This window comes from Pseudophryne corroboree, chromosome 3 (assembly GCF_028390025.1).
Source record: "Pseudophryne corroboree isolate aPseCor3 chromosome 3, aPseCor3.hap2, whole genome shotgun sequence".
Lineage (NCBI taxonomy): Eukaryota > Metazoa > Chordata > Amphibia > Anura > Myobatrachidae > Pseudophryne > Pseudophryne corroboree.
The window spans coordinates 7,491,705-7,518,819 of record NC_086446.1 but is presented as its reverse complement, the minus strand read 5'-3'; the positions used below and the strand labels follow the sequence as shown (position 1 = coordinate 7,518,819).

General features: G+C 45.7%; 1 protein-coding gene across 1 annotated transcript in view; it reads left to right on the top strand.

The window, feature by feature from the left end:
* Positions 1–409: 409 nt before the first annotated feature.
* The window catches only part of LOC135056935 (oocyte zinc finger protein XlCOF6-like), an 88,673-nt gene continuing 61,967 nt past the window's right edge, over positions 410–27,115 (top strand). Inside the window, exons 1-2 of the mRNA XM_063962716.1 lie at positions 410–659; positions 6,506–8,038. Of these exons, the coding sequence (XP_063818786.1) occupies positions 410–659; positions 6,506–8,038 (1,783 nt within the window). The remainder of the gene's footprint in view (positions 660–6,505; positions 8,039–27,115) is intronic.

Here is a 27,115-nt window from a genome sequence, read left to right as displayed (position 1 = left end):
CTTCGCATTGCGTCTGAATACGTTCGGATCTGTTGTGCTCAAATGACTAATATATAACATGTGACTGACTGCTAGTGTGATTGCTGACTTTATATATGTTTGTCAGTGGTTTCTTTTGAACCTCAATGCTGGTGCATGGGATGGGGTCAGATTGATATCACTTTAATAAAGTAAAGTGATTACAGTCACTTACTGTGTAGTACACTGTGAAAAGCTGACAATTTATCATGTCTAAGAGCGGCAAAAGTGACGAGGTTACACTGACAGTAACACCAACACTTATAACATGTTTGTCCTGCAAAACGGGATTATCCTCTCAGGATCTGGCACATGATGTGCAAATTGTTTTGATTTTCAGCAGATTGCAAGGTAGATCCCTGTTCAACTGCAGGTAGATCCACCTTGGGCGATGTTTGCACAGACCGTGTCCAGTATAGCTGAACTGGTAATTCCTACAGCTTCAATACCAGCAGTAGGATACACTATTAACCCATACATGCAGCTCCCTTATTACGGTATATCCACTACAGCTCAGGATACACAGCAAGCTGATAAACCGGGTGTAAATAAATCATCAAATTCACAGGCTACACAGGATGATACATCAGATGATGATAGCTCTATGTACTCTGCTTCATCATGTCAAGAACAGGTGGAAGGTATCAGCTCAGTGGATATAGCTGAATTAATTGGAGCAATGAAGGCTATTCTGTCCTTAGAGGATTCAGCAGAGCCAGTGTTAAAAACTAAGGCACCTATGTTTAAACGTCCCAAAACAGTTAGGGTCGAGTTTCCAGGATCAGATCAGCTGACGAAAATCATGGAAGAAGCTTGGGCTGCACCCAATAAAAATATAGAATTCCCAGAAAATGGGATTCCAATTACCCTTTTCCAACTGGGAACTGTTTAAAAAGGGAAGTGCCTCCTAAGGTAGATACGCATGTCATTCGATTAGTGCGAAAATTTATATTGCCTTTGCAGTCAACGTCATTGAATGATGTCACAGAAAGGAGAGTGGATGGGTTTTTTAAAACCATATTTTCACTGTCGGGGGTAGTCATAAGGCCAGCTATGGCTTCAGCTTGGATGGCAAAAGCAGTAGCTGAATGGGCTGAGGTACTGGAAGACGGGCTTTCAGCACCTACCCATATAGCTCACATGAAACAGGCTGCAGTATTCTTAGAAGAAGCGGCAATAGATATGGGTACTATTGCTTCTAAAGTATCAGCCTTAACAGAAGCTGCTCGCAGAGCAGTTTGGCTGCGCACGTGGAAAGCTGATTCAGAATTGAAAAAGGTTCTGGAATCTTTGCCTTTTGTGGGGAATATTCTGTTTGGTAAGGAATTGACAGATATTCTGGAATCAGAGGCAGAATCCAAGAAGGTCAGGTTTCCTGCCACATATAACCCAGACCTAAGGGTCCGGTTTTTTGGCCATTTCGCAAGGAAAAGCAAAAGGAAAAAGTGATCGTAAGCAGCCCCAATACAATAAGTTTGGTAAGGCAAAGAAGCATTAGGCCACCAGAGGGCCAGCTTCCAACCCAGAAGATAAGCCATCAGCCTGATGGTGCGGGCCTCCGCCTGGGGGACCCCAGGGTAGGGGGCCGACTTCTTCCTTTTGCACAGATATGGCAGCAGTCTACAACAGATGCCTGGGTGCAAGAAGTGGTATCTCTGGGTTATGTTTTCCCTTTCAAGAAGCAGCCTCCTCAAAAGTTCTTCTGCACCAGCCCGTCTCGGATAGAGGCGAAGGCCAGAGCCCTGCAAGAAGGAGTTCAGAAATTGCTTCAGTCAGGATTAATTATTCCAGTACCCCCTGCACAATGGGGACAGGGTTTTTACTCCATCCTGTTTTTGGTTCAGAAACCAAATGGGTCGTTTCGGACGATTCTCAATCTCAAAATGTTAAACAAATAAATTTTGGTTCCACATGGAGACATTACGCTCCATAGTTTTAGCCATGGAACCAGGGGATTACATGGTATCCCTAGATATACAGGATGCTTACCTGCATGTTCCTATAGCACTGTCTCATCAGTGTTACCTTAGGTTCGCCATCCTCCATCAACATTTTCAGTTCCAGGCCTTACCCTTTGGGTTAGCCACAGCTTCCAGAATATTTACCAAGATTATGGTGGTTATGGCAGCTTATCTCCGAAAGCAGGGGATAAGGATTTTTCCATACCTCGACGATATTTTCATCCTGACACTGTCCCAGGAATTGTGCTTGGGCCATCTCCAGCAGACAATAACTTGTCTACAGAGCCACGGATGGCTCATACATTGGGCAAAGTCATCTCTGATTCCATCACAACAGATGATTCACTTGGGGGCTTTATTGGATTCAAGTTTACAGAAAATATTTTTCCCTCGGAACAAAATATCCAAGGTGCAGTTAAGGACTCAGGAGTTGTTACACAGTCAAACATTATCAATTCAACATTCGACATGGTGGAGTAGGCATATTTCCCCTCAAGACCTCTGCAGCATCTGATTCTGTCCAAATGGAATGGAGTACATCAGACGATAAAGTAACATACCATAGTACTTTCAGAAAAAGTAAGACATCCAATCTAGACAAGGGGAGACCCTTTTGGATATCCGATTGGGAGATCCTGACAACAGATGCCAGTATTCAGGGCTGGGGAGCAGTGTCCGGAAAATTATGGTTCCAAGGACAGTGAACCACAGAAGAAAGTTGCCTGCTAATAAACCTGTTGGAGCATCGGGCCATATACATGTCACTGATTCAGGCAAAAGACACTGCAAGGAAAACCAGTCCAGATCCGCTCAGACAATGCGACGGCAGTAGCGTACCTCAACCATCGGGGAGGGACTCGCAGCAAAAAAGCAATGAAGGAGGTAAGTCACATACTAAAATGGGCAGAACTCCATCTTCCAGCATTGTCCGCAGTGTTCATTCCGGGAGTCCTAAACTGGGAAGCGGATTTTCTCAGTCGACACGCCATTCAAGCAAGCGAATATGCTCTACACCCGGAAGTCTTTCAGACTCTGGTAGACAAGTGGGGTTTGCCAGAGATAGATCTCATGACGTCCCATCTGAACAACAAAGTGCCAGCATACGGGTCAAGAACAAAGGATCCCGGAGCGATCTTTGTGGACGCTCTATCAATGAAATGGGATTTTCATCTGGCATATCTGTTTCCTCCGATCATATTGCTACCCAAGGTGGTGTGGAAAATAAAGCAAGAAAAGGGTGCCGTGATTCTAATAGCTCCGGCTTGGCCCAGAAGGCATTGGTACATAGATCTGCAAAGTATGTCAATGGATGCTCCAATTCTGCTCCCTCAACGTCCAGATCTACTGATGCAGGGTCCTTGTTATCACAGGCAGCTGGATCGACTGTCGTTGATGGCGTGGTTCTTGAAACCTCTATCCTGAAGTCAAGAGGATTCTCACAACAGGTAATTTAAACAATGCTCAGAGCAAGGAAACCCTCCTCAGCTCGCATTTATCACCAAATATGGCAGACCTATATTTATTGGTGCAGTAAAGGAAATATAGACCCAAAATCTTTCCAAGTTTCCAGGGTCTTAGATTTCCTTCAAGCAGGAATGGATAAGGGTTTGAAGGTGGCTTCCTTGAGAGTGCAAGTATTAGCATTGACTGTATGGTTCCAAAAGAAAATTGCCAATTTACAGGATGTGCGTACTGTTTTCCAGAGAATGCTGCGCATTCAACCGGCTTTTGTTCCTCCGGCAGTGCCTTGGGACTTAAGTCTAGTTCTCATAGCCCTTCAAGTTGCTCTGTTTGAACCACTTAATAACGTGGATCTGAAATTGTTGACTGCTAAAGTTCTCTTTCTACTGACTATGACATCAGCTAGAAGAGTGTCAGATTTAGGAGCGCTGTCATGCCGTTCTCCTTTTCTGATTTTTTTTATCCAGATAAATCAGTTCTCAGAACTAGGTCTGGGTATCTTCCTAAGGTGGTGTCTAAATTCCACCTTAATGAAGAAATTATAGTCCCGGTTTTCAGGTATCGGGACTGTCTGCGGGAGAAGCGTTGCTGGACGTAGTTCGGGCGTTAAGGGTCTACGTGGATCGTACCAGTGCCATCAGAAAGACAGATTCTCTCTCCATTCTTTACGGATTTCACAAGAGAGGATGGCCTGCTACTAAACAGACGCTAGCAAGATGGCTTCGAATGACGATTTCAGAAGCGTATTCTCAAGCTGATCTCCCTGTTCCGGCTAATGTCTTGCTCACTCTACTCGTAAGGTAGGTCCTTCATGGGCAGCACAACATGGTGCTTCAGCAGAACAGATATGTAAGGCAGCCACATGGTCTTCCATTAACACTTTCATTAGACATTATGCCTTGTATACTTTTGCCTCTCATGACGCTAAATTCGGGCGCAAGGTTCTCCTGTCCAATCAGGAGTGTACCCACCACTAAATTGCTTTGGGCTAAATTGCTTTGAGAAATCCCATTGTTATCCTGTGGATAATCTGTGGACCCAGCCGAAGAAATATACGTTATGGTTGATAACGGTATTTCTCCTATGTCCACAGGTTCCACAGGGATCCCACCCTGATGCAACTGATTTGGGGATCTTTATACTCGCTAAACTCTTCCCTCTTGCATGGAAGGGTGTGCATGTGTGTTCTTCTCGCCTGAATAGGGCTCTACATGATGCTCCTGCCTAAATGCTTTGGAATACAACTGATTTGCCTGAGACAGTGGGCGGGGATATATGGACGAGCCAGTTGCATCCTGGGAGGACTGGAAGCTTGTGATCGTTTGATGCCAATCCGCTGTAGCTCCATCATATCCCATTGTTATCCTGTGGAACCTGTGGATATAGGAGAAATACCGTTATCAACGATAAGTTCTTACCATAACGTATATTTCTTCATCAATTTAGCAGGCAAAGGGTCTAGAGGTGATTCCAAGTGTTGAATTTGCATTTTTAAGCTGTTGCTGTGAACCCACAACATGCAGTCAAATGAGCTCTCATACAAGCTGCAGAAACAAAATCAGACAGATCGCAGGGACCTTCAGAGTGGCCAAATCATCAAATTTATATTGACCTAACCGTATAGTATCCCATCTTCCACCTATTGTATCACACCATTCTCCCCAAAATCTCCCTTTTTTTCAAACACACCAAACACATTTTCACTCAGTAAATTGGGATGTATTCCTCCCTTTCTAGAAATAATTCAGCAATCCTATATCCTGAAACCCCCCAAAAACCCTAAAAAAACTTTTTTGACCTTTTGTGTGTCGACCATGCCCACGTCAACCTAATGACCATGTCGACCTTCCATATATGTTGACCTAGAAGTGTCAACTTTCGGTCAGTGTCGACCTACTTACTGTTGACCTTCAGTGGTCAAACTAGTGACTGTCGACCTAAAGACCGGATACCAGTTTAATTAGTTATTTTTAGATTTATATATTATATTTTAAGGCAGTAGTTCCCAAACTTGGTGCCGTGAGGCACTTCCAGAGGTGCTTCAGGTTGGTGGTCCAGCACTAGGGTGCCATGATTCAAGAAAGTTTGGGAACCACTGTTATAAGGCAATTCTTTCCTCTGCCACTGTAAATTGTGCGGCAGTATCAGCAAAGATGGTGTTGATGAGCTTCTGATTCAGTGTGGGGCTGAAGGGATCTGCCCACACAGAGAAGAAAAAGGGTGGACAGACAGTCCACGTGGAGACTGCTGTTAGAGCCCAGGGTGCCTGGAAGCCAGTGGGGGCTATGAGGCCACATTCTTATCCGCAAGAGGCAGGGAGAACCAGAATACTCTGAAACTGTATTTGAGTAGTTGTGGTTGCCAGGCCAAAGCCTGTGGAGATACCTGCAAGAAGCATGCAAGACTTTGAGACTTTGCACACAGACTAGCTGACCCACGCTCTAGCTGGACACAATTCGGCTGTCTAGTCACTGGCCAACTAGCTGGCATCTGTTGCCCCGCCTACAACAGTGTTTTGTCCTCTTCCCAACCACTACAAACCAATTACAGAAAACAAATCAATGACACACATGTGGCGCACCTGTGGGTTTGTGTGCTGTAATAGAAATCCAGAGGGAATGTGACCCTGACTGCAGCCTGTTCATTTGCCAGAAAAAGGGAGTACCAGCTTCCATTCCCAGTACATGTCACCACACCTTGCATTACATTTCTATCTTCTGCAGTGGAAGTACTATATCTAGGCAGATATCTTTGTGATCCATTGGCGTATAATTTCTAGTGAAGATGGCAGAATATTGCAATGTAAGAGACTCTGAATGAGGCTTGATAGTAGGTACATTCTGCAGTCACTTAGATGGGAGCAGGCTCTTTCAGGAAGACAATGCATCACCCTACAGGTCTGGAGCCACCATATTATGGCTGGAGGAGCATTCCATTTCTCAGACATCAGAAATTGGACCCCTCATTTGCCATATCTGAACCCAGTAGCACTCCACTGGGGAATATTATAAATTGTACCTTATTATGGAGAGACATTCAATTTTCTGTACACTTATTCCCAACAGATGAATGTAACAGAAGGAATATCTCGGTAGAAAATCTAATTTCATCTTCAGGTTGTAAAATAGAAGCTGATGACATCACACAAGATTCTCCTGGAGAAACCCCTACTGCCCTACTTGTACCTCCTGTACCTCACAATGTGCTTGTGTCATGTGGTCCCTCTAATCAAAGGGAATGTTCTGATAACACTGATATTGGGTCATCTTCTACAGCTCTGACAGTAGATAAAATATTTCCCTGTTCTATAGATGACAGATGTTTTACACAGACCGCACAGCTTATAACCAATCATCCAGCTAAGGGAGGTGAGAAACCATTTCCATGTTCTGAGTGTGGGAAATGTTTTACCGATAAATCAAATCTTGTTACACATCAGAGAAGTCACACAGGTGACAAGCCATTTCCATGTTCTGAGTGTGGGAAAAGTTTTACATACAAGTCACATCTTGTTGCACATCAGAGAAGTCAAACAGGCGAGAAGCCATTTCCATGTTCTGAGTGTGGGAAATGTTTTAAACACAAGTCAGTTCTTGTTAAACATCAGAGAAGTCACACAGGTGAGAAGCCGTTTCCATGTTCACAGTGTGGGAAATGTTTTGCTGATAAATCAAATCTTGTTAAACATCAGAGAAGTCACACAGGTGACAAGCCATTTCCATGTTCTGAGTGTGGGAAAAGTTTTACATACAAGTCACATCTTGTTGCACATCAGAGAAGTCAAACAGGCGAGAAGCCATTTCCATGTTCTGAGTGTGGGAAATGTTTTAAACACAAGTCAGTTCTTGTTAAACATCAGAGAAGTCAAACAGGCGAGAAGCCATTTCCATGTTCTGAGTGTGGGAAATGTTTTAAACACAAGTCAGTTCTTGTTAAACATCAGAGAAGTCACACAGGTGAGAAGCCATTTCCATGTTCACAGTGTGGGAAATGTTTTGCTGATAAATCAAATCTTGTTAAACATCAGAGAAGTCACACAGGTAACAAGCCATTTCCATGTTCTGAGTGTGGGAAATGTTTTACCTGGAAATCACGTCTATTTCTACATGAGAGAATACATACAGGTGAGAAGCCATTTCCATGTTCTGAGTGTGGGAAAAGTTTTACATACAAGTCACGTCTTGTTACACATCAGAGAAGTCACACAGGTGAGAGGCCATTTCCATGTTCTGAGTGTGGGAAATGTTTTACATGGAAATCACTTCTATTTCTACATGAGAGAATACATACAGGTGAGAAGCCATTTCCATGTTCTGAGTGTGGGAAAAGTTTTACATACAAGTCACGTCTTGTTACACATCAGAGAAGTCACACAGGTGAGAGGCCATTTCCATGTTCTGAGTGTGGGAAATGTTTTACACATAAATCAAATCTTGTTCTACATGAGAGAATACATACAGGTGAGAAGCCATTTCCATGCTCACAGTGTGGGAAATGTTTTACTGATAAATCAAATCTTGTTAAACATCAGAGAAGTCACACAGGTGAAAAGCCATTTCCATGTTCTGAGTGTGGGAAACGTTTTACACACAAGTCACGTCTTGTTAAACATCAGCAAAGACACACAGGTGAGAAGCCATTCTCATGTTCTGAGTGTGGAAAATGTTTTAGAGATAAATCATCTGTTGTTAGACATCAGAAACTTCACACACATGAGAATGTGTAACATGACAGTAATCGAATCTTGATAAAACTATACTTTATTAACACTAGTTAAAATTTGTATATATGCAGATGGAAAGTTATTTATCTTACAAATAAATCTAATTTCTCACATATTTTTTGTTAAAGGGCTGAGCTGGAATGGTTTGTGTTATTTCTCTAGCATCCGTATGGGCTATTGGGGACAGAATTAGTGTGATGGGGTATAGATGGGTCCAAAGGAGCAAGTGCACTTTAAAATTCTTCACTGGGTGTGCTGGCTCCTCCCCTCTATGCCCCCTCCTACAGCTCAGTTTAGATAAAGTTCCCTCAGGAGAGGATGCACACTCTAAAGCTCCAGAGTTTTTCTTCATTTTATTTCTAAGTTTTATTTATTTCGGTATGCTGTTTGGGCAACAGCATACCTGCGCCATGGGAGTTATGGGGGAGACGGTCACCGGCCTCTTGAGGTGCAGAGCTGCTTCCCCGCTGTTGGACCGCCGTCCTGAGGGGCTGTTTGTTCAGCGGGGCATGGATCCTTGGCTGTCGCAGCCGCAGCATGCCGCACACCCCTAACACTGCGTGAAGGTGATCATCAGTGGTGAGTACCAACCAGGGGCCCCGCTAGGGGGGTCCCCCGGTCTAATGTGTAGCTGAAGCGCGGGTGAGGCGTACGGGTCCCTCCTGGGGGGGACCCATTATAGTTCCTGCGTGAAACTGGCTAACTAGAGTGAACCAAGCATTTATGTGAGGTTGTACATGTTAAAGGAGACATGGCCAGTATAAATATACAGCAGTAGCTCCGGCGCCATGTCGGGGGGCGGAGCTACATGAGAGCAGGCTCAGCGGCATTTTGGCATCTTCCTCTGCATGAGCAGCAGCTGCAGCAGCCTACACAGCTCCTCCAGAACTGCCCCTGTATACACTGGTACCGGGTATAGGGAGGGGGGGGAGCCACTATTATTGTGCACAATAATCCCCTGGGGATTTTATCAGTAATCTCACTGTGTTTACACATCTATATCAAACGCTGACAACCTCACTGGGGCCGGTCAGCGTTGGGTGCGCTGGAGTCTCTCTTCTCTGTCTCCTCTCAATTTCAATAGGGCAGGCTTGTCATATATAATATCAGGCTGTATTGTGTGTGTATATTATATCTGTTTTTCTAATCACTATGGTAAAACAGAAGTCCTGTAATGCCAGGTTCTCTCCTAGTACATACAGCTCATTATCATGTGAGCAGTGTAGTCAGTCATCTCATGCTGATACTAATGTGGGGGAGAATACAGAGCCCCCCTGGTTGGGGTCTATAAAAACTATGATGTCTGATATGTCATCTCAGCTCACTGCAAATGCAAACAAGACACAAGAACTGCAACAAGCAGTTACTGCTAAGCTTACCTCCTGCCTGCTTCACAGAAACCTGCTCTACCAGCACTCCTATCAGATGATACTGATGATATACATGATGCTGGGGATGATGGGGACCCCATACGTGGGGATCCCACCCCGATTCAGGGTATTGAACCCCTCATATTGGATATTGGGGAGGTGTCCAAGCTCCCCCTGGGGGATGCAAATACTCAGCAGTCATTTTTCCTCCCTCAAGAGAAACCAAAAGTCACATTCCCTGATTCCACAGAATTGGATAATTTATTAAAACTAGCCTGGAAGAATCCAGATAAAAAATATCAAGTGACAAAAAGGTTTTTGAATATCTTCCCCTTTGCCGCTGAGGGCAGAATGTTTTGGGAATAATCTCCAGCAGTAGACGTCTAAGTCTCTCGCCTTTCTAAAAAGGCGGTGCTCCCTGCTCCGGGCTACCTTACGGTAAAGGACCCAGCAGATAGGAAAATAGAGACCACTCTAAAATCTATTTACATTGCTGCAGGCGTAGCACAAAGGATGGTCATTGCAGGTTGCTGGATAACACATGCAATCCATTCCCGGGCTAGTCAAATAAAGGAAGGTCTGTTGGGTGATAGGACCTTAGTCGATACTGTTGCTTTCCTGACTCGCATTCAGGACACGGCAAGAGTCCACTGTGACTCCCTAAAAGAGATTCACACTATTAATGCTAGAACCATGGCTATGGCTGTGTGCGCACAGAGCCATATGGTTACGTCATTGGATTGCTGATACGTGTTACAACTGAGGGCTGAGGCTAACCTGGGGAAGCCTCAGATGTAGGGGCTGACGTGTAGGTGAACCAGGGAGGTAGTATTGGGTTCCTAGACATACCGGAGCTCTAGTACCTTTTGCCCGAAGGCGTGACCACGACAACGAAGTTGTAAAAAGGTAAAGTCAGTTTTATTGAACACACAGCTTAAGGCCCCTCAGATATGCAAAACGTCACAAAAGATGTGCAGTGGTAAATTACAGTACAGTTCCTAGAAGCGCAGGGGTAATTAGTGCTGTGGCTTGCAGAACAGAATATTAGAGTCCTTGCCAGAACTGGAGATGGTAAGTCCGTATGCCAAAGCTAACCGCTGAGGAGAGGTATTAACTGGTACTGCCCAGCAGATGGTATACAGAGGCTGGAGCAACACAGTTGCAAAGAAGTAGATGGTACTTGGTAATTGCAGAGTGCCGGATGGAACCGGTATGAATGAAAGCTGTGCAGAACTCACCACTGTAGATTTAGAGCCCGTTGGTGAGCATCGATGGACGCTGTGGTTCAATGGTAGAATGGTCACTGATGCAGGCGATATAGGAATACCGCTGATGACGTTGAAATAAACTGAAGACACTGTGGAGCACCGCTAGCAGAATACCAACGACTCAGGAGCACTGTGGACAGCTGGTAGGCCATGGTAAGTATGCTGTGGAGTATAGAGAGCGGTGCTGTAGAAGGGAGAAGTTGAAAACGATACCAGGACACCGCTGGAATCTGGAAGCGAAGCAGGACCAATACTGGAAGCAGGAAGCTGGTGTCTGATCCTGAGACCCAGCAATTGTTGGTTTTCTAGGTTCTGGAACACTGCAGAAGTCAGGCTGCACCGCAGGATGGAAACAGGTGCGGGTCTCTTAGTGGAGGTGAATCACAGTAGCTGGAATACCTGGAGAAACAAGCAGTAGAATCCACAAGCAGGAGAGACATGTGTATAGGTTAGACAACCAAAGCACTGATGATTATCCAGCCCAGGAGCAGGATATTTATACCAGCTGGTAAGCAGGCATTGGCTGGATAATTAGGCAGAGTCCAGAGTGCAGCGGATAGGTTGTGAAAGGACATGTGATGAGGAAAAACATGGCTGCGCCCATGTTTGCATTTGGAGGGAAAGTCTGTATATTGCATGTGGTAAACAGCAGTAATGGCGGCGGAGGGCAGGAGACGCCATTCTTTAAAACAGTGTAACTAAACTGTAAGGTTGCCATGACAGCGCTGCGGGATCACAGGGAAGAGACTTGAGGTGAATGTATACAGCGCGCTGCACGCAGACAGCGCAGATGGAATCCTGTTTTGGAACGCTGGGCCAGTCTCGGGAGACACTTGGAAGGTAAATAATGATGTCCAATAACCCGGATCGTGACAATACGGACTCAAAATGTAATGTGGAATCTGTTCCCTTCACAGGTGAATGGCTCTCTGGAGGTGACCTAGACACCTGGATTTCTAAAGCCACGTTTCTTCCTTCAGGTGCCCCTCCTGCTAGACGTACCTATCCAGGACCGTCTGCTCAGTCCTTTCGGTCCCGCAGATTTCGATCCAGAGCCAGAGGAGCCTCCAACGCAGCGAGAGGCTACAGAGGAATACCTAGAAAACCAGCAGTTGCTGGGTCTCAGGACCAGACCGCCAGTTCTGCTTCCGCAAAATCTTCAGCATGACTGTACCCGCCCACCCCAGGGAGATCTCGTGGTGGGAGCTCGGCTACATCACTTCAGTCACATCTGGGATGGTTCTTGCCAAGATGCTTGGGTAAGGGACTTTATCTCTCAGGGCTACAAGCTGGAGTTCGACGGTACTCCTCCCCAATGATTTTTCAAATCAGGCTTACCAGTTTTGGTAAGTAGGCATGGTACGCTACTACTGGCCATAGAGAAGTTGGTACAGTCCCAGGTCATTGTCCCAGTACCACTACTGCAATAAGGACAGGGTTACTACTCCATTCTGTTTGTAGTACCGAAACCAGACGGGTCTGTGAGACCCATTCTGAATCTGAAATCCTTGAATCCTTACCTGAAGGTTTTCAAATTCAAGATGGAATCTTTGAGGGCGGTGATCGCAGGCCTGGAACCACAGGAATTCCTACTGTCCCTTGATATCAAGGACGCTTACCTACATATCCCAATTTGGACTCCTCATCAGGCCTATCTGTGATTTGCCCTGCTGAATGATCACTACCAATTTCTGGCATTAACCTTCGGCCTGTCTACAGCTCCGAGAGTGTTCCCGAAGGTGATGGTGGAAATGATGTTTCAGCTTAGGGTCCAGGGAGTCAATGTGATTCCATACCTGGACAATCTCCTGATAAAAGCAAGCTCCACATAGATCGCACTATCCAACTTCTGTCTCACCACGGGTGGATCCTCAATCTACAGAAGTCCCACCTGGAACCGTCTCAGCGGCTCCTGTTTCTGGGCATGCTACTGGATACTGTAGCACAGTAAGTGTTCCTCCCCAAGGACAAAGCGAGAACACTCCAGGAAATGGTTTGCATGGTACTCAGACCTGCTCGAGTCTCTGTCCGTCTTTGCAAAAAATTATTGGGAAAGATGGTGGCCTCCTACGAGGCGATACAGTATGGAAGGTTCCACGCCAGACCCTTCCAATTGGACATCCTGAACAAATGGTCCGGTTCCCATCTTCAGATGCACCGGATGATTCAGCTGTCACCCCGAGCCAGGATTTCACTCCTGTGGCTACAGTCTTCCAAACTCCTGGAAGGCCGAAACTTCGGGATTCAGGATTGGATCCTCCTCACGACAGATGCGAGTCTACGAGGATGGGGAGCTATCACCCAAGGGGCGCAGTTCCAGGGCAGGAGGCCCTTCTTCCAATCAACATTCTGGAACTTCGGGCTATCCACAATGCTCTACTTCAGGGGTCTCCTCTACTAAGGGATCGGGCAATCCAGGTGCAGTTGGACAACGCCACGGCAGTGGCATACATCAATCGACAAGGAAGGACAAAAAGCAGGGCCAGAATGCGAGAAGTGTCAAGAATACTCCTCTGGGCAGAAAAACATGCAAGAGCGCTGTCCGCAATCTTCATTCCGGGAGTGGACAACTGGGAGGCAGACTTCCTAAGTCACCACGACCTCCACCCAGGGGAGTGGGGACTACACACACAGGTGTTCCAACTGATCATCGACAGGTGGGGTTGCCCACAGATCAACTTGATGGCCTAACGTCTCAACAAGAAGCTTTGCTGCTATTGCTCACGAACCAGGGACCCTCAGGCGAGCGCAGTGTATGCGCTGACTTCGCCTTGGTCATACCGGCTGGTCTACCTGTTTCCTCTGATTCCTCTGATCCCAATGGTGCTCAAGCGGATCAGACATCAAAGAGTGGAAGCAATCTTGATTGGCCCCGAAGAGCATGGTTGCGGCTCTACTGGACATGTCCATACAGGACCCTTGGCCTCTACCGCTAAGAAGGGATCTTCTTCAACAAGGACCGTTCGTCTACCCGAACTTATGGCAGCTTCGTTTGACGGCATGGAAGTTAAACGGAACATCCTAGGTCACAAAGGGATTTACAAAAAGGTCATTGCCACTATGGTACAAGCCAGAAAACCTGTGACGTCAAAACACTATCATCATATCTGGCGGAGATATGTCTCTTGGTGCGAGGAACGCACATATCCCTCTGCGGAATTCCACTTAGGAAGGTTCCACTGTTTCCTGCAGGCTGGAGCGGATAAGGGCTTACTTCTGGGATCCATTAAGGTCCAGATTTCAGCTCTTTCCACCTTCTTCCAGAAGAAGTTGGCTCTCTTGCCGGAAGTTCAGACCTTCTTGCAAGGGGTGCTTTATATACAACCTCCCTTTGTGCCCCCTACGGCACCTTGGGATCTGGATGTTATGTTACTCTTTCTACAGTTTTCCTGGTTTGAACCTCTGACGATGGTAGAGGATAAATACCTCTCGTGGAAAACTGTGATGTTACTGGCCCTGGCTTCTGCTAGGCATGTCTCAGAATTGGGGGCCTTGTTGTGCAAAAGTCAGTACTTGCTCTTTTACAAGAACAGAACAGAGCTCAGGACTCAACAGCAGTTCCTGCCGAAGGTGGTCTCCGCGTTTCACTTGAATCAACCTATTGTGATTCCATCCAGTTCTGACACAGCTTCTAGTCCGGAGGCATTGGATGCTGTACAAGCCTTGCAGATCTATGTCAAGAGGACGGCTCGGGTCAGGAAGACGGTTTCCTTGTTTGTGCTGTATGATGCACGAAAAAAGGGGTTGCCCTGCTTCAAAGCAGTCCATTGCTCGTTGGATTAAGCTTACTATCCAACAGGCTTATGCATCAGCAGCCTTACCGGTTCCACAGTCTCTGAAAGCCCACTATATTAGATTGGTGAGCTCTTCCTGGGCGGCTGCCCGTGGAGTCTCGGCCCTACAACTATGCCGAGCTTCTACCTGGTCGGGGACTAAAACCTTTGTGAAGTTCTACAAATTTGATATCCTGACGAAAGAGGATCCCCAGTTTGGGCAGACGGTGCTGCAGTTGTTTCCACCCGTTCCCGCAGCTTTGGAACATCTTCATCGTACTAATTCTGTCCCCAATATCCCTTATGAATGCTAGAGAAAATAGGATCAGAATCAGCTTTATTGGCCAGGTGTACTCACGTACACTAGGAATTCTTTGTGGTACAATGCATCGCCAAGCAGCAACATGGAGGAAAAACGTAGCATACATTACAAACATTACACATATGAGTTCATACTGCACATATGCAACTGTACAGTAGACATATTATACATTTAAGACTAAAAACTAAGGCTGCTTGGCAGAGCAGCACCGAGGCAGCCATCCGCGGCGCCAAGTAGAACTCACACAATGCACATAATACAGAAGATTTAAGTATTACATCAAAAGATAAACCACACAGACAAAGACACAGAAAGAATAATGCATGATTGGTGTAGGCATTTTGAGTAATAACCTCCCAGGGGTTGTGTATTCCACCCTCACAAGGCACCAGGTGCGGCAGCCATCTTAGGCGTACTGCGTAGGATTACCCAGGGTGGAATAGTCCACCCCTAGAAGAGAACACAAAATGGGGAGATTGCAGAGTCCTTAAGTTCAGAGTAGGGTTCCAATAAAAACATCAGGTCCACGCATTTTTCATCCCATCCACAAGCACACCAGATAAGGCAGCCATGTTGGGCGCACTACAAGGTTACACAGTGGGAGATGAGCCATACAGGTGCCAAATGCATGTATGGGAGAACTGACACGTGTGTAAGGAGTATGCTATACCCTGCATGGAAAGATCCAAATAAAGCACACCCCGCCCACGGAGGAACCATCCGAGGCAGCCATGTGGGGCGCACTGCATAGGTTACTGCTGGCAGGGTGTGCAACCAATGGAGGTAGACATTGCGGGAATAGCACATAGTGGGGTGGAAGTACAGTGTAAGAAGATAGAGAAGAGAGAGACACATTTGCAGGAAAACTGTACTAACATTATTTTGGGAAAAAGATAAATGTCCTGGTCTCATGAGAGCAGTGCGGGTGGGTGTGAGAATGTGGGGTGCACACCAATGTCCAATGGAACTGACCCAGCAAAGTCTGGTCCTGACGCGCACGTCCCTCAGTTCCCTGCTCAGCTTGAGGGGTAGTCCCTGGGGCAGTCATGATGTTCTTGGACACAGAAGTAGTAGGCATTGGTCCTGGTGTTCTCATGGCAGAGGTGAGGAGAGGCCACATAATGTTCCAGATTTCTTTCTTGATGCTGTTCAATGTTTGTTCAAATGTTTTTTTAACTGTTCATTTTCAAAACGCTTAGAGAAGGAACGCTTGGAGTATTGGAACGTACAGCTGTGCATGGTTGAAGTTACAGATATACTATGGGAAATTGAACCAACTACAGCTGAGGCAAATGTCCCACTAATCAAAGGTGTTACATTACACAGTGTTTGACTAAACAAACACCAGCCCAGTCAGCCTTAATTAAATATGCGGCACTGACCAAGCTTTGAAACTCAGGTATTTTAAATTACAAACAAAAGCATAAATCACAAAACTGTCTAACAAATGATTTGAACATACATTTGGAATATAGATGATTTTAATATACCTACCGGTAAATCCTTTTCTCGTAGTCCATAAGGGATATTGGGCGCCCGCCTCTGTGCAGTGACTTTCTGCAGGTTCTCTGTTATGTGTTCCTGTTCAGCTGTTGCGGTTAATGTTGCCAGACCTTGCTGGCTAAGTTATGTATTGGTGTGCTGGTGTTTAACTCTCACCACACCTGTTGTTATGTTCCTTCTCTCAAGTATGTCATTCTCCTTCGGGCACTGTTACCTATAACTGAGCTGTAGGAGGAGGCATAGAGGGGAGGAGCCATCACATCCAGTGGAAGAATTTTAAAGTGCACTTGCTCCTCTGGACCCGTCTATACCCCATCCTACTAATTCTGTTCTCAATATCCCTTATGGACTACGAGAAAAGGATTTACTGGTAGGTATATTTAAATCCTATTTTTTTCTTTCTGTCTATTGGAGGATTCTGAATTTCTATTAGGTATAGGGTGTGCGATTTAGACATGGAAGGTGTTGCGTCCACTCTAGCGCCCATTGACAGAGTCACAGGTGCAATAATATGCGAATACTACTTTCAGCCTTCCTCTTGTGCAGTAGCATGTGCCGGATAGTGTAAGCCCTGAGATGTCCATTATCTGTGCCTTAATCACAGTAGCACAGCAGGTGGTTCTGAGTTACCCCATACCTTACTGGGGTTATATTATGGGTTGCAGCCCCCAATATTGGTTCCAGGTATTAAAATTAAATATTTCCTAAATTGCATGTGTACATATGTAATTTATGCGATTACATGTCCATGAAGGCAAACAATATGTTGGCCGCACGACACGTACTCTCCACATAAGGTATATGGAGCACAGAAGAAATGTTATAAGGAAAGCAAAACACCCATTGTCGAGTCATGTGGTAAACTGTCAGGGTACAGATTTTAAGAATATCAATATGTTGGCTGTGGAACAAATGAAAACTAGACGGGGAGGTGATAGATACAGTGTGCTGTGTAGACGGGAAGCATACTGGATCTTTAGGATGGATACTCTGACGTCTGGTGGATTAAATGATACTGTGGAGCTTAATGGTATATAATTATGCATATAGGGTAGCATTATGTTTTTGTAACCTAATGCGTAGCTATTAGGGATGATATATTATATAGCTAGGCTAATAGATGGTAGTGGTGTGTTCCTCGGATCTGATCTATATACATGGATGTGTGTATGGATAAAATGAACCTATATAACTTTTAGGATGGAGTGGCGGGAGAAAGTTAGGAACTGATCATTTAAAAATATTAGATATAGTATGGTGTGGTTAAGACTATATGTCTATTGACATTATACCATATATATATATATATATATATATATATATATAGGTAAAAGGAGAGTGAACCAACTAAACAATTAATGATGGATTGTGACTTAGTGAATATGGATTTATCTGTGTCTCTATTTTTATTTTATTTTTTTATTATTATTAGTATTATTATTTTTATTTTTAACCTCATATTATATATATTTTATATTTTTTATTTTTAATATTAATATTGTTTTTATGTATGTGCATTCACTCTTACTATGGTCTAGAGTAGTAGTACGTGTGCAGCAGCTTATTGTTTTAATGTCCTATATCTTCTTGCTACATATAAAAGTATACTTGTTTATACATGTATATTTTTATTTGATACATAAATAATGGTCGTTGAAGCCAGAGAATATATATGTTGTAGTGGGAGGATGCAGCTTAAATAGATGCATAAATTATATGAGCTACACTGGTATGGAACGCATAGAATCCCGTAAACGAGAGTGCGGGAATGTAGTCAAAACGAGTCATGAACCGCTACAATGTATACGCATGTGCGAATCGAGCGGCGCAAGATATAAAAAAGCCCTGAGTATCTGCAGTATAACTATAGACACTGATGAAGCCGCTGACAAAACTTTAAGCGGAGAAACGCGTCTGTCATAACTACTGCAAGGAGTATTGGATATACCAAGTAAGTGCCGGCCGGCCAGAGACAGCTACCTTATATGCAAAGGATTGGACATCTCACCTACTATCCATCACACGGTGGACTCCGGATAAGGCTATTTGTTGAAGCGGTAGCCGGGAGAGGTATTTAAGCACATGCAAAGCCGTAAATTATCACGTAGTTGACCAATCCTATGGCTCTGATGAGCGAAGACTTTGAATAATTATAAAGCTGGAAATAACATCCAATACCAGTTTATAGTATACGGGGAAACTCTGTGCAGAGACTGCTTTATAAATTGTGCAGTCAACTGAAAGGAAAGCAAAAAAGGAGGCTTGTTAAATAGCTATACAGGCACTAAATTCCAAACATCAGCTACTATTGTAACGGGTTGCTAAAAAAGGTTACAATTGTGACAATAGGGTTGTATGAGATTGCTTAGGTTAAGAAGTTTAGCTGCATGCTTTTCTTTATAATTAGGATTGTGCAATATTCTCTGGCTGGCAAAACAAGATAGCAATATGGTATGAATGATACGAAGTATATATTTTAATTATATCTAATGAGAAATATTGTGTACCTGAATGTTTTATATGGGTTATTAAAAACATTATTTTAATGTGAATGTGCCAGCGCTGTCCTTGTATTTCTCTGACGTCCTAGTGGATGCTGGGAACTCCGTAAGGACCATGGGGAATAGACGGGCTACGCAGGAGACTGGGCACACTAAAAGAAAGATTAGGTCCTATCTGGTGTGCACTGGCTTCTCCCTCTATGCCCCTCCTCCAGACCTCAGTTAGAATCTGTGCCCGACCAGAGCTGGATGCACCTAGTGGGCTCTCCTGAGCTTCCTTGGAAGAAAGTATTTGTTAGGTTTTTTATTTTCAGTGAGATCTGCTGGCAACAGACTCACTGCTACGAGGGACTGAGGGGAGAGAAGCAAACCTACCTGCTTGCAGCTAGCTTGTACTTCTAAGGCTACTGGACACCATTAGCTCCAGAGGGATCGAACACAGGGCCCGACCTCGATCGTCCGTTCCCGGAGCCGCGCTGCCGTCCCCCTTGCAGAGCCAGAAGACAGAAGACACGACGAAAACGGCGGCTGAAGACTCCGGTCTTCATTAAGGTAGCGCACAGCACTGCAGCTGTGTGCCATTGCTCCCACAGCACACCACACACTCTGGTCACTGGTGGGTGCAGGGCGCTGGGGGGGGGCGCCCTGGGCAGCAATTAGATTACCTTTTGGCAATAAAAACACACATAATACAGTCTAGCACTGTATATGTGTAAAAAAACCACCATTAAAGTACATAAAAGGACAGAAGCCCGCCGCTGAGGGGGTCGGGCCTTCTTCCTCAGCATACCGGTGCCATTTTCTCTTCACAGCTCAGCTTGAAGGAAGCTCCCCAGGCTCTCCCCTGCAGTATCCAGGTACACAAAGGGTGAAAAGAGAGGGGGGGCACATAAACTTAAGTGCAGAATTTGTATATACAGCAGCTACTGGGTAAACACTGAGTTGTAGTGTAATCCCTGGGTTATATAGCGCTGGGGTGTGTGCTGGCATACTCTCTCTCTGTCTCTCCAAAGGGCCTGGTGGGGGAACTGTCTTCAAATAGAGCATCCCCTGTGTGTGTGGTGTTGGTACGCGTGTTTCGACATGTCTGAGGTAAAAGGCTCCTCTAAGGAGGTGATAGAGCGGATATGTGTGTGGGAGGGTGTTTCCGTCGACAACGCCGACACCTGTTTGGATATGTGTAAGTGCTGAGGTAAAATTATTGCACAAAAGGTTAGGGAACAGAAAGGAAATCTACCCTGGTCTGTCCCTATGTCACAGAGACCTTCAGAGTCTCTCTATGCTCACTATCCAAAATAACAAACACTGGTATTGACACGGAGTTTAGCTCCACTGTCGACTACGATAATGCAAAGTTACAGCCAAGAGGGCTAAAAATATTCAATATATGATTATTGGAATAAAAGATGATTTGCATATCACTGATGACTCATCTGTCCCTGACACGAGAGTACACATGTTAAGGGGAGGAATGCTGAGGTAAATTTCCCTCCTCTCATGAGGAAAAAGAGCAGGAATCTCCAGACAAGAGAACGGCAGCTTCCCACAAAAGAATTCTCAGGCTGTATCCTTTCCCCACTAGGACCAGGATGTGTTGAGAATCTTCCCCTTGGGTGTCCTGTTTGCACTAGCTATTCTCAGGGATCCTGCAGATAGTGTGCACATTCTAGTATACTACCCAGACCGGCGATTGGGTCGGCATGGGTTTATAGCGCTGTGGCAGCGTGGACAGGTACCTTATCAGCAGAGATTGAGACCCTAGTATGCATATAAATATATTAAGATGCTGTCTTAAGTGATAGATATATAATTATAAAGCATGCCCAAAGGGACATGAGTATACTGGGTCCTAGAGTCAAAGCTATGTCGATTTCTGCTTGACATGTCCTGTAGAATATACAGTGGACAGATGATGCCGACTTAAGAGGCATATGGAAGACTGAGGATTGTGTGGAGAAAGGTTCTCGGGTCTGGTCTCCACAGCTATAGTGGGTAATTCTGCTAGTTTGCCCTATATTCCTGCACAACCTAGGAAAGCACGACATTATTAAATGCAGCTTTTCGAAAAAAGAAACAAGAAAGTCTGAGGTGCGTCCTTTCTTGTCAGAGCCGGGGGCAGAGGAAAGAAGCTGTACAACACAGCTAGTCTCCAGGAACAGAAGTCCTCCCCGGCCTCTACAAAAATCCACCGCATGTCGCTGGGGCTCCACAGGCGGAGCTAGGCCCGGTGGGGACACGCCTTCGTAAGTTCAGCCACAAGTGGGTTCACTCCCTGTTAGATCCCTGGCAATAGAAATTGTGTCGCAGGGATACAGGCTGGACTGTGAGAAGATGCCCCCTCACCGATGGCCCGGTGGGCTTCCCCCCAAGAGAGGGAGCCAGTGTTAACTGCAATTCGCAAATTGTATCTTCAACAGGTGGTGGTCAAGGGTCCCCTCCTTCAACAAGAGGGTGTTATTATTCGACCATGTTGTAATCCCGAAACCAGACGGTTCGGTTAGACCCATATTGAATTAAAATTCCTAAACATATACCTGAAAAGGTTCAAGTTCAAGATGGAATCGCTAAGAGCGGTCATTGCAAGCCTGAAAAGGGGGAGACTTTATCGTGAATCAGGACATAAGGGATGCATACCTTCATGTCCCCATTTATCCACCTCATCAGGCGTACCTCAGAATTGCGGTACGGGATTGTCATTACAAATTTCACCAAGGTAATGGCGGATATGATGGTGCTCCTGCGGAAGCAAGGTGTCACTATTAATACATACTTGGATGATCTCATAAAAGCGAGATCAAGAGAGCAGTTGCTGGACAGTGTATCACTTTCTCTGGAAGTGAAACGGCAACACGACTGGATTCTATATATTCCGAAGTCGCAGTTGGTTCCTACAGCTCATCTGCCTCACCTAGGCATGATCCTAGACACAGACCAGAAAAGGGTTTATCTCCCGATAAAGAGAGCTCAGGAGCTCATGACACTGGTCAGGAATCTATTGAAAACCAAAACAGGTGTCAGTGCATCACTGCACTCGAGTCTTGGGAAGATTGGTGGCATCATACGAGGCCATCCCCTTCGGCTGGTTCCATGCAAGGACAATGGAACTTACTGGACAAGTGCTCACCTTCTCGAGGGCCGCAGATTCGGCATTCAGGACTGGGTCCTGGTGACCACGGATGCAAGCCTCCGAGGGTGGGGGGCAGTTACACAGGGAAGAAAATTCCAAGGTTTGTGGTCAAGTCAACAGACTTGCCTTCACATCAATATCCTGGAACTAAGGGCCATATACAACGCCCTAAGTCAAGCGGAGTTCCTGCTTCGCGACCAACCGGTTCTGATCCAGTCAGACCGCAGGGGCTCATGTAAACTGCCAAGGGAGCACAAGGAGCAGGGTTGCGAGGGTAGAAGCCACCAGAATTCTTTGCTGGGCGGAGAATCAAGTAAGCGCACTTTCAGCAGTGTTCATACCGGGAGTGGACAACTGGGAAGCAGACTTCCTCAGCAGGCACGACCTCCACCCGGAAAAGTGGTGACTTCATCAGGAAGTCTTCACGCAGTTTTGCAAATTGATGGAACTGCCTCAGGTGGACTAGATGGCGTCCCACCTCAATAATAAGATTTAAAAAAAAAAGGTTTTAAGCCGGGTCAAGGGACTCTCAGGCGATAGCTGTGGTCGCACTGGTGACACCGTTGGTGTTCCAGTCGGTCTATGTATTCCCTCCTCTTCCTCTCAGACCCAAGGGCTGAGAATTGTAATAAAAGGGGGAGTGTGAACAATATTCTTTGCTCCGGATTGGCCAAGAAGGACTCGGTACCCGGAACTGCAAGAAATGCTCTCAGAGGACCTATGGCCTCTGCCTCTCAGACAGGACATGTTGCAACAGGGGCCCTGTCTGTTCCAAGACTTACCGCGGCTGCTTTTGACGGCATGGCGGTTGAACGCTGGATCCTAGCGGAAAAGGGCATTCCGGATGCAGTTATTCCTACGCTGATAAAGGCTACGAAAGACGTGACAGCAAGACTTTTTCACTGTATATGGCCAAAATAGGTTGCTTGGTGTGTGTCCGGGAAGGCCCTACAGAGGAATTCCAGCGGGGTCGATTCCTGCACTTCCTACAGTCAGGAGTGACTATGGGCCTAAAATTAGGATCCATAAAGGTCAAGATTTTGGCCCTATCCCTTTTTCTCTCAAAAAGAACTGGCTTCACTGCCTGAAGTTCAGACGTTGTTACGGGGGTGCTGCATATTCAGCCTCCTTTTGTGCCACCAGTGGCACCTTGGGATCTTAACGTTGTGTTGGATTCCTAAAACCCCACTGGTTTGAGCCACTTAAGACCGTGGAACTTAAATATCTCACGTGGAAAGTGGTCATGCTTTTGGCCTTAGGTTGGGCTAGGCGTGTGTCAGAATTGGCGGCTTTGTCATGTAAAAGCCCCTATCTGATCTTCCATATGGTAAGGGCAGAATTGAGGACTCGTCTCCAATTTCTCCCTAAGGTGGTATCATCGTTTCATTTGAACCAACCTATTGTGGTGCCTGCGGCTACTAGGGACTTAGAGGATTCCAAGTTGCTGGACGTAGTCCGAGCTTTGAAAATTTATGTTTCCAGAACTGAGCGGACTATTGCTCGCTGGATCTGTAGCAAGATTCAGCAGGCTCATTCTGTGGCTGGATTGCCGCATCCGAAATCAGTAGAAGCCCATTCCACAAGGAAGGTGAGCTCTTCTTGGGCGTCTGCCCGAGTGGTCTCGGCATTACAGCTTTGCCGAGCTGCTCCTTGGTTGGGTTCAAACACGTTTACAAAATTCTACAAGTTTGATACCCTGGCTGAGGAGGACCTTGAGTTTGCTCATTCGGTGCTGCAGAGTCATCCGCACTCTCCCGCCTGTTTGGGAGCTTTGGTATAATCCCCTTACGGGGTACCCAGCATCCACTAGGACGTCAGAGAAAATAAGAATTTACTCACCAGTAATTCTATTTCTCGTAGTCCGTAGTGGATGCTGGGCGCCCGTCCCAACTGCGGACTATCTGCAATACATGTATATAGTTATTGCTTAACTAAAGGGTTATTGTTGTGAGCCATCTGTTGAATGAGGCTCAGTTGTTGTTCATACTGTTAACTGGGTATGGTTATCACAAGTTGTACGGTGTTATTGGTGTGGCTGGTATGAGTCTTACCCTGGATTCCAAATCCTTTCCTTGTAATGTCAGCTCTTCCGGGCACAGTTTCCTTAACTGAGGTCTGGAGGAGGGGCATAGAGGGAGGAGCCAGTGCACACCAGATAGTACCTAATCTTTCTTTTAGTGTGCCCAGCCCGTCTATTCCCCATGGTCCTTACGGAGTTCCCAGCATCCACTACGGACTACGAGAAATAGAATTACCGGTGAGTAAATTCTTATTTTTTTGTATGTTGTTGTTCAGGCTGTGAACCCAGCCTTTTGGACATAGCAGCAGGCGTGTTCACTACAACAATAGTGCCGGATTCTGTACATATATCTTTTTTAGGTATTGAGCCTCTTAGCACCAAGTACTCACTGTCCCCTACCCCAGATATGGGTCCCTTGGTAGCCCCAGCCTGACCCTGGTCCCGATGCTGAGGAGCAAAGCGGATAGGCCACCCCTCCCTGTATGTCACCAGCCTCATCCTGTGCCCAGCAGTGATAGGCCCTGGTTCCCCGGTCACAGATCACATGAGCAGAGCACCGTCCGGCTAGTGATAAGCCCTGGTTCCCCGGTCACAGATCACATGAGCAGAGCACCGTCCGGCTAGTGATAGGCCCTGGTTCCCCGGTCACAGATCACATGAGCAGAGCACCGTCCGGCTAGTGATAGGCCCTGGTTCCCCGGTCACAGATCATATGAGCAGAGCACCGTCCGGCTAGTGATAGGCCCTGGTTCCCCGGTCACAGATCACATGAGCAGAGCACCGTCCGGCTAGTGATAGGCCCTGGTTCCCCGGTCACAGATCATATGAGCAGAGCACCGTTCGGCTAGTGATAGGCCCTGGTTCCCCGGTCACAGATCATATGAGCAGAGCACCGTCCGGCACAGGTTAGGAAGGCGCCATTGGATGATGTGAGGGTTACGTAATAGTGGGGTGGGGAGCACCATGGCTACAGGCAGGACAGCAGGAGGCCGTTACTACTTACCTCAGTGCTCCTCTGTCACCCAGCTGAAGAAACACCCGACTCCCCGTCTGTGCACCACTTCCAGTCCATGTGTTCCACCCTGAAATGTACTGTAACAGCTTCTTGGTGATGAATAATTAGATGGAATAAACACATTAATGTGTCAGCCAGCACATATACTACAGTGGGAGTAGCCTGTGGTGTCTTTTTATTATACAGGGGGAATCATCTGTGTAATAGCTTTCATGGCAAAGACATTATCATCTGAGATTATCTTTGCCATGAAAGGATGTACCTGGTCCATAGCAATGTTTAGGTAGATGGATGATGAATGGCTGGACGCAGGGTTTCCCAGCAGAATATTGCCCAAATGGTCTTACTCAATTTCAGATTAATTTGGACCGAGCGCTTGTGTGTGCTAATGTATAGTGTGCTAAGAGAATTTATAATTAAATAAAACTAAAAATAAATAAAAATATTTATTTTTATTTATTTTTAGTTTTATTTAATTATAAATTCTCTTAGCACACTATACATTAGCACACACAAGCGCTCGGTCCAAATTAATCTCTACATACGTTAAACAACAACCTGAGCAGCTTCATTTCACAAGCGCAGCAAACTATATTTATTCATTCTACTTACTCAATTTCAGCTTGTTTTCTTCCCACAACGCATCCTTGCTCAGTCTCTTCTCTAGGTAAATGATGCACCAACCGTCCACATGATACAACATAAAACATGATGCATCAGACCAGATGTCCTTGGTCCAGTTCCAATGCTCATATGACCATTATAGGTGCTGTCAGTGGTGGACATGGGCTATCAAAGGCACTGTAACTGGCCTGTGGTTACCTAGCCCCATACGCATCAGGGATTGATGCATTCTGTATTGTGACAAATTAATCCCATCACTGTAAAATGTTCAGTGATTTGTGCTACAGTAGCCATTCTGTTTGTCCATGCCAGATAGGATCTCCTTTGCACCTCTCACATCGATGACTCTTGGCTGCCCTACACCTCATTTGCTGTTTTCCCTCTCTTCAGAGCTCTGCCGGTAGGAACTCACCATGGCTGACCTTGAGCACCTCCCATGACTTGCCAGGTGAGGTGATCGCAATCTAGGAGTAGGTCTGAAGCTACTCAGAAACTGCAAGGAAATTGCTTTCGTTAGTGTAAGGATTATGTCTCTGAACCACCTCGATGTGATGACCTCTTTGGTACCAGTGAGAGCAAAACTTAACACCATACAGAAAACACACAGTTGAGGGTTAAGAATCACTCTGTTTATTGTAAAAATTACAGCGTACTATATAGATAAGAAACATGGGTGTATACAATATGTGCAAGCATATGATTGGATAAATAGAAGTAGCATACGACATTACATGCAGGATATCATACAGCGGGAGCATAAACAGCACGAGGACATCACGAGCTCTATGTCCATATAGGGGCTTCTGTACACGGACAGGGGTACGTGTCGAAACTAAGGCATAGTTTCAGTGTGGGATGTGAAAATAGCTTTGCAAGGTCATAACCACAAATGAAAACACAGAGACATTCTTGTCTCTGTAGCAATACAGCAAGAGAACATAGACCCTTTAACCCTTCAACCCCCTCTTAGAATCACAAATTTATATTATGTGATTCTTACAATGGGATTTCTTTAATCGATAAGTGGCTAAGTATTGGGTGTAGGCCTTAGGGGAATCATCACGTAAAGTGGTGATGTCTTCGTACATAAGTGCGTTGTCGATACCTTTGGAAGTGAGCTTTCTGCAACAGGGTATTACGCAGTATACAACAACACAGATGAGAATCAAGGCAATTAGTATGAAGATTCCTAACTGGACGAGGGCTTGTTTCCAATTTTCAAACCAACCAAAGTATTGGCTCCAGGGGTTGTCAATACCAGAATTTCTTTTAAGTTCAATGGATAAGTTTTCCAGTTTGTTTATGGCCAAGGTGACTTTGCCATTAGGGCCAGTATTGTCAGGTATGTAGGTACAACATCCTTCTACCTTCCCAATATAGACACAGGTGCCCCCTTTCTCTGCTAGTAGCATATCAAGGGCCATGCGGT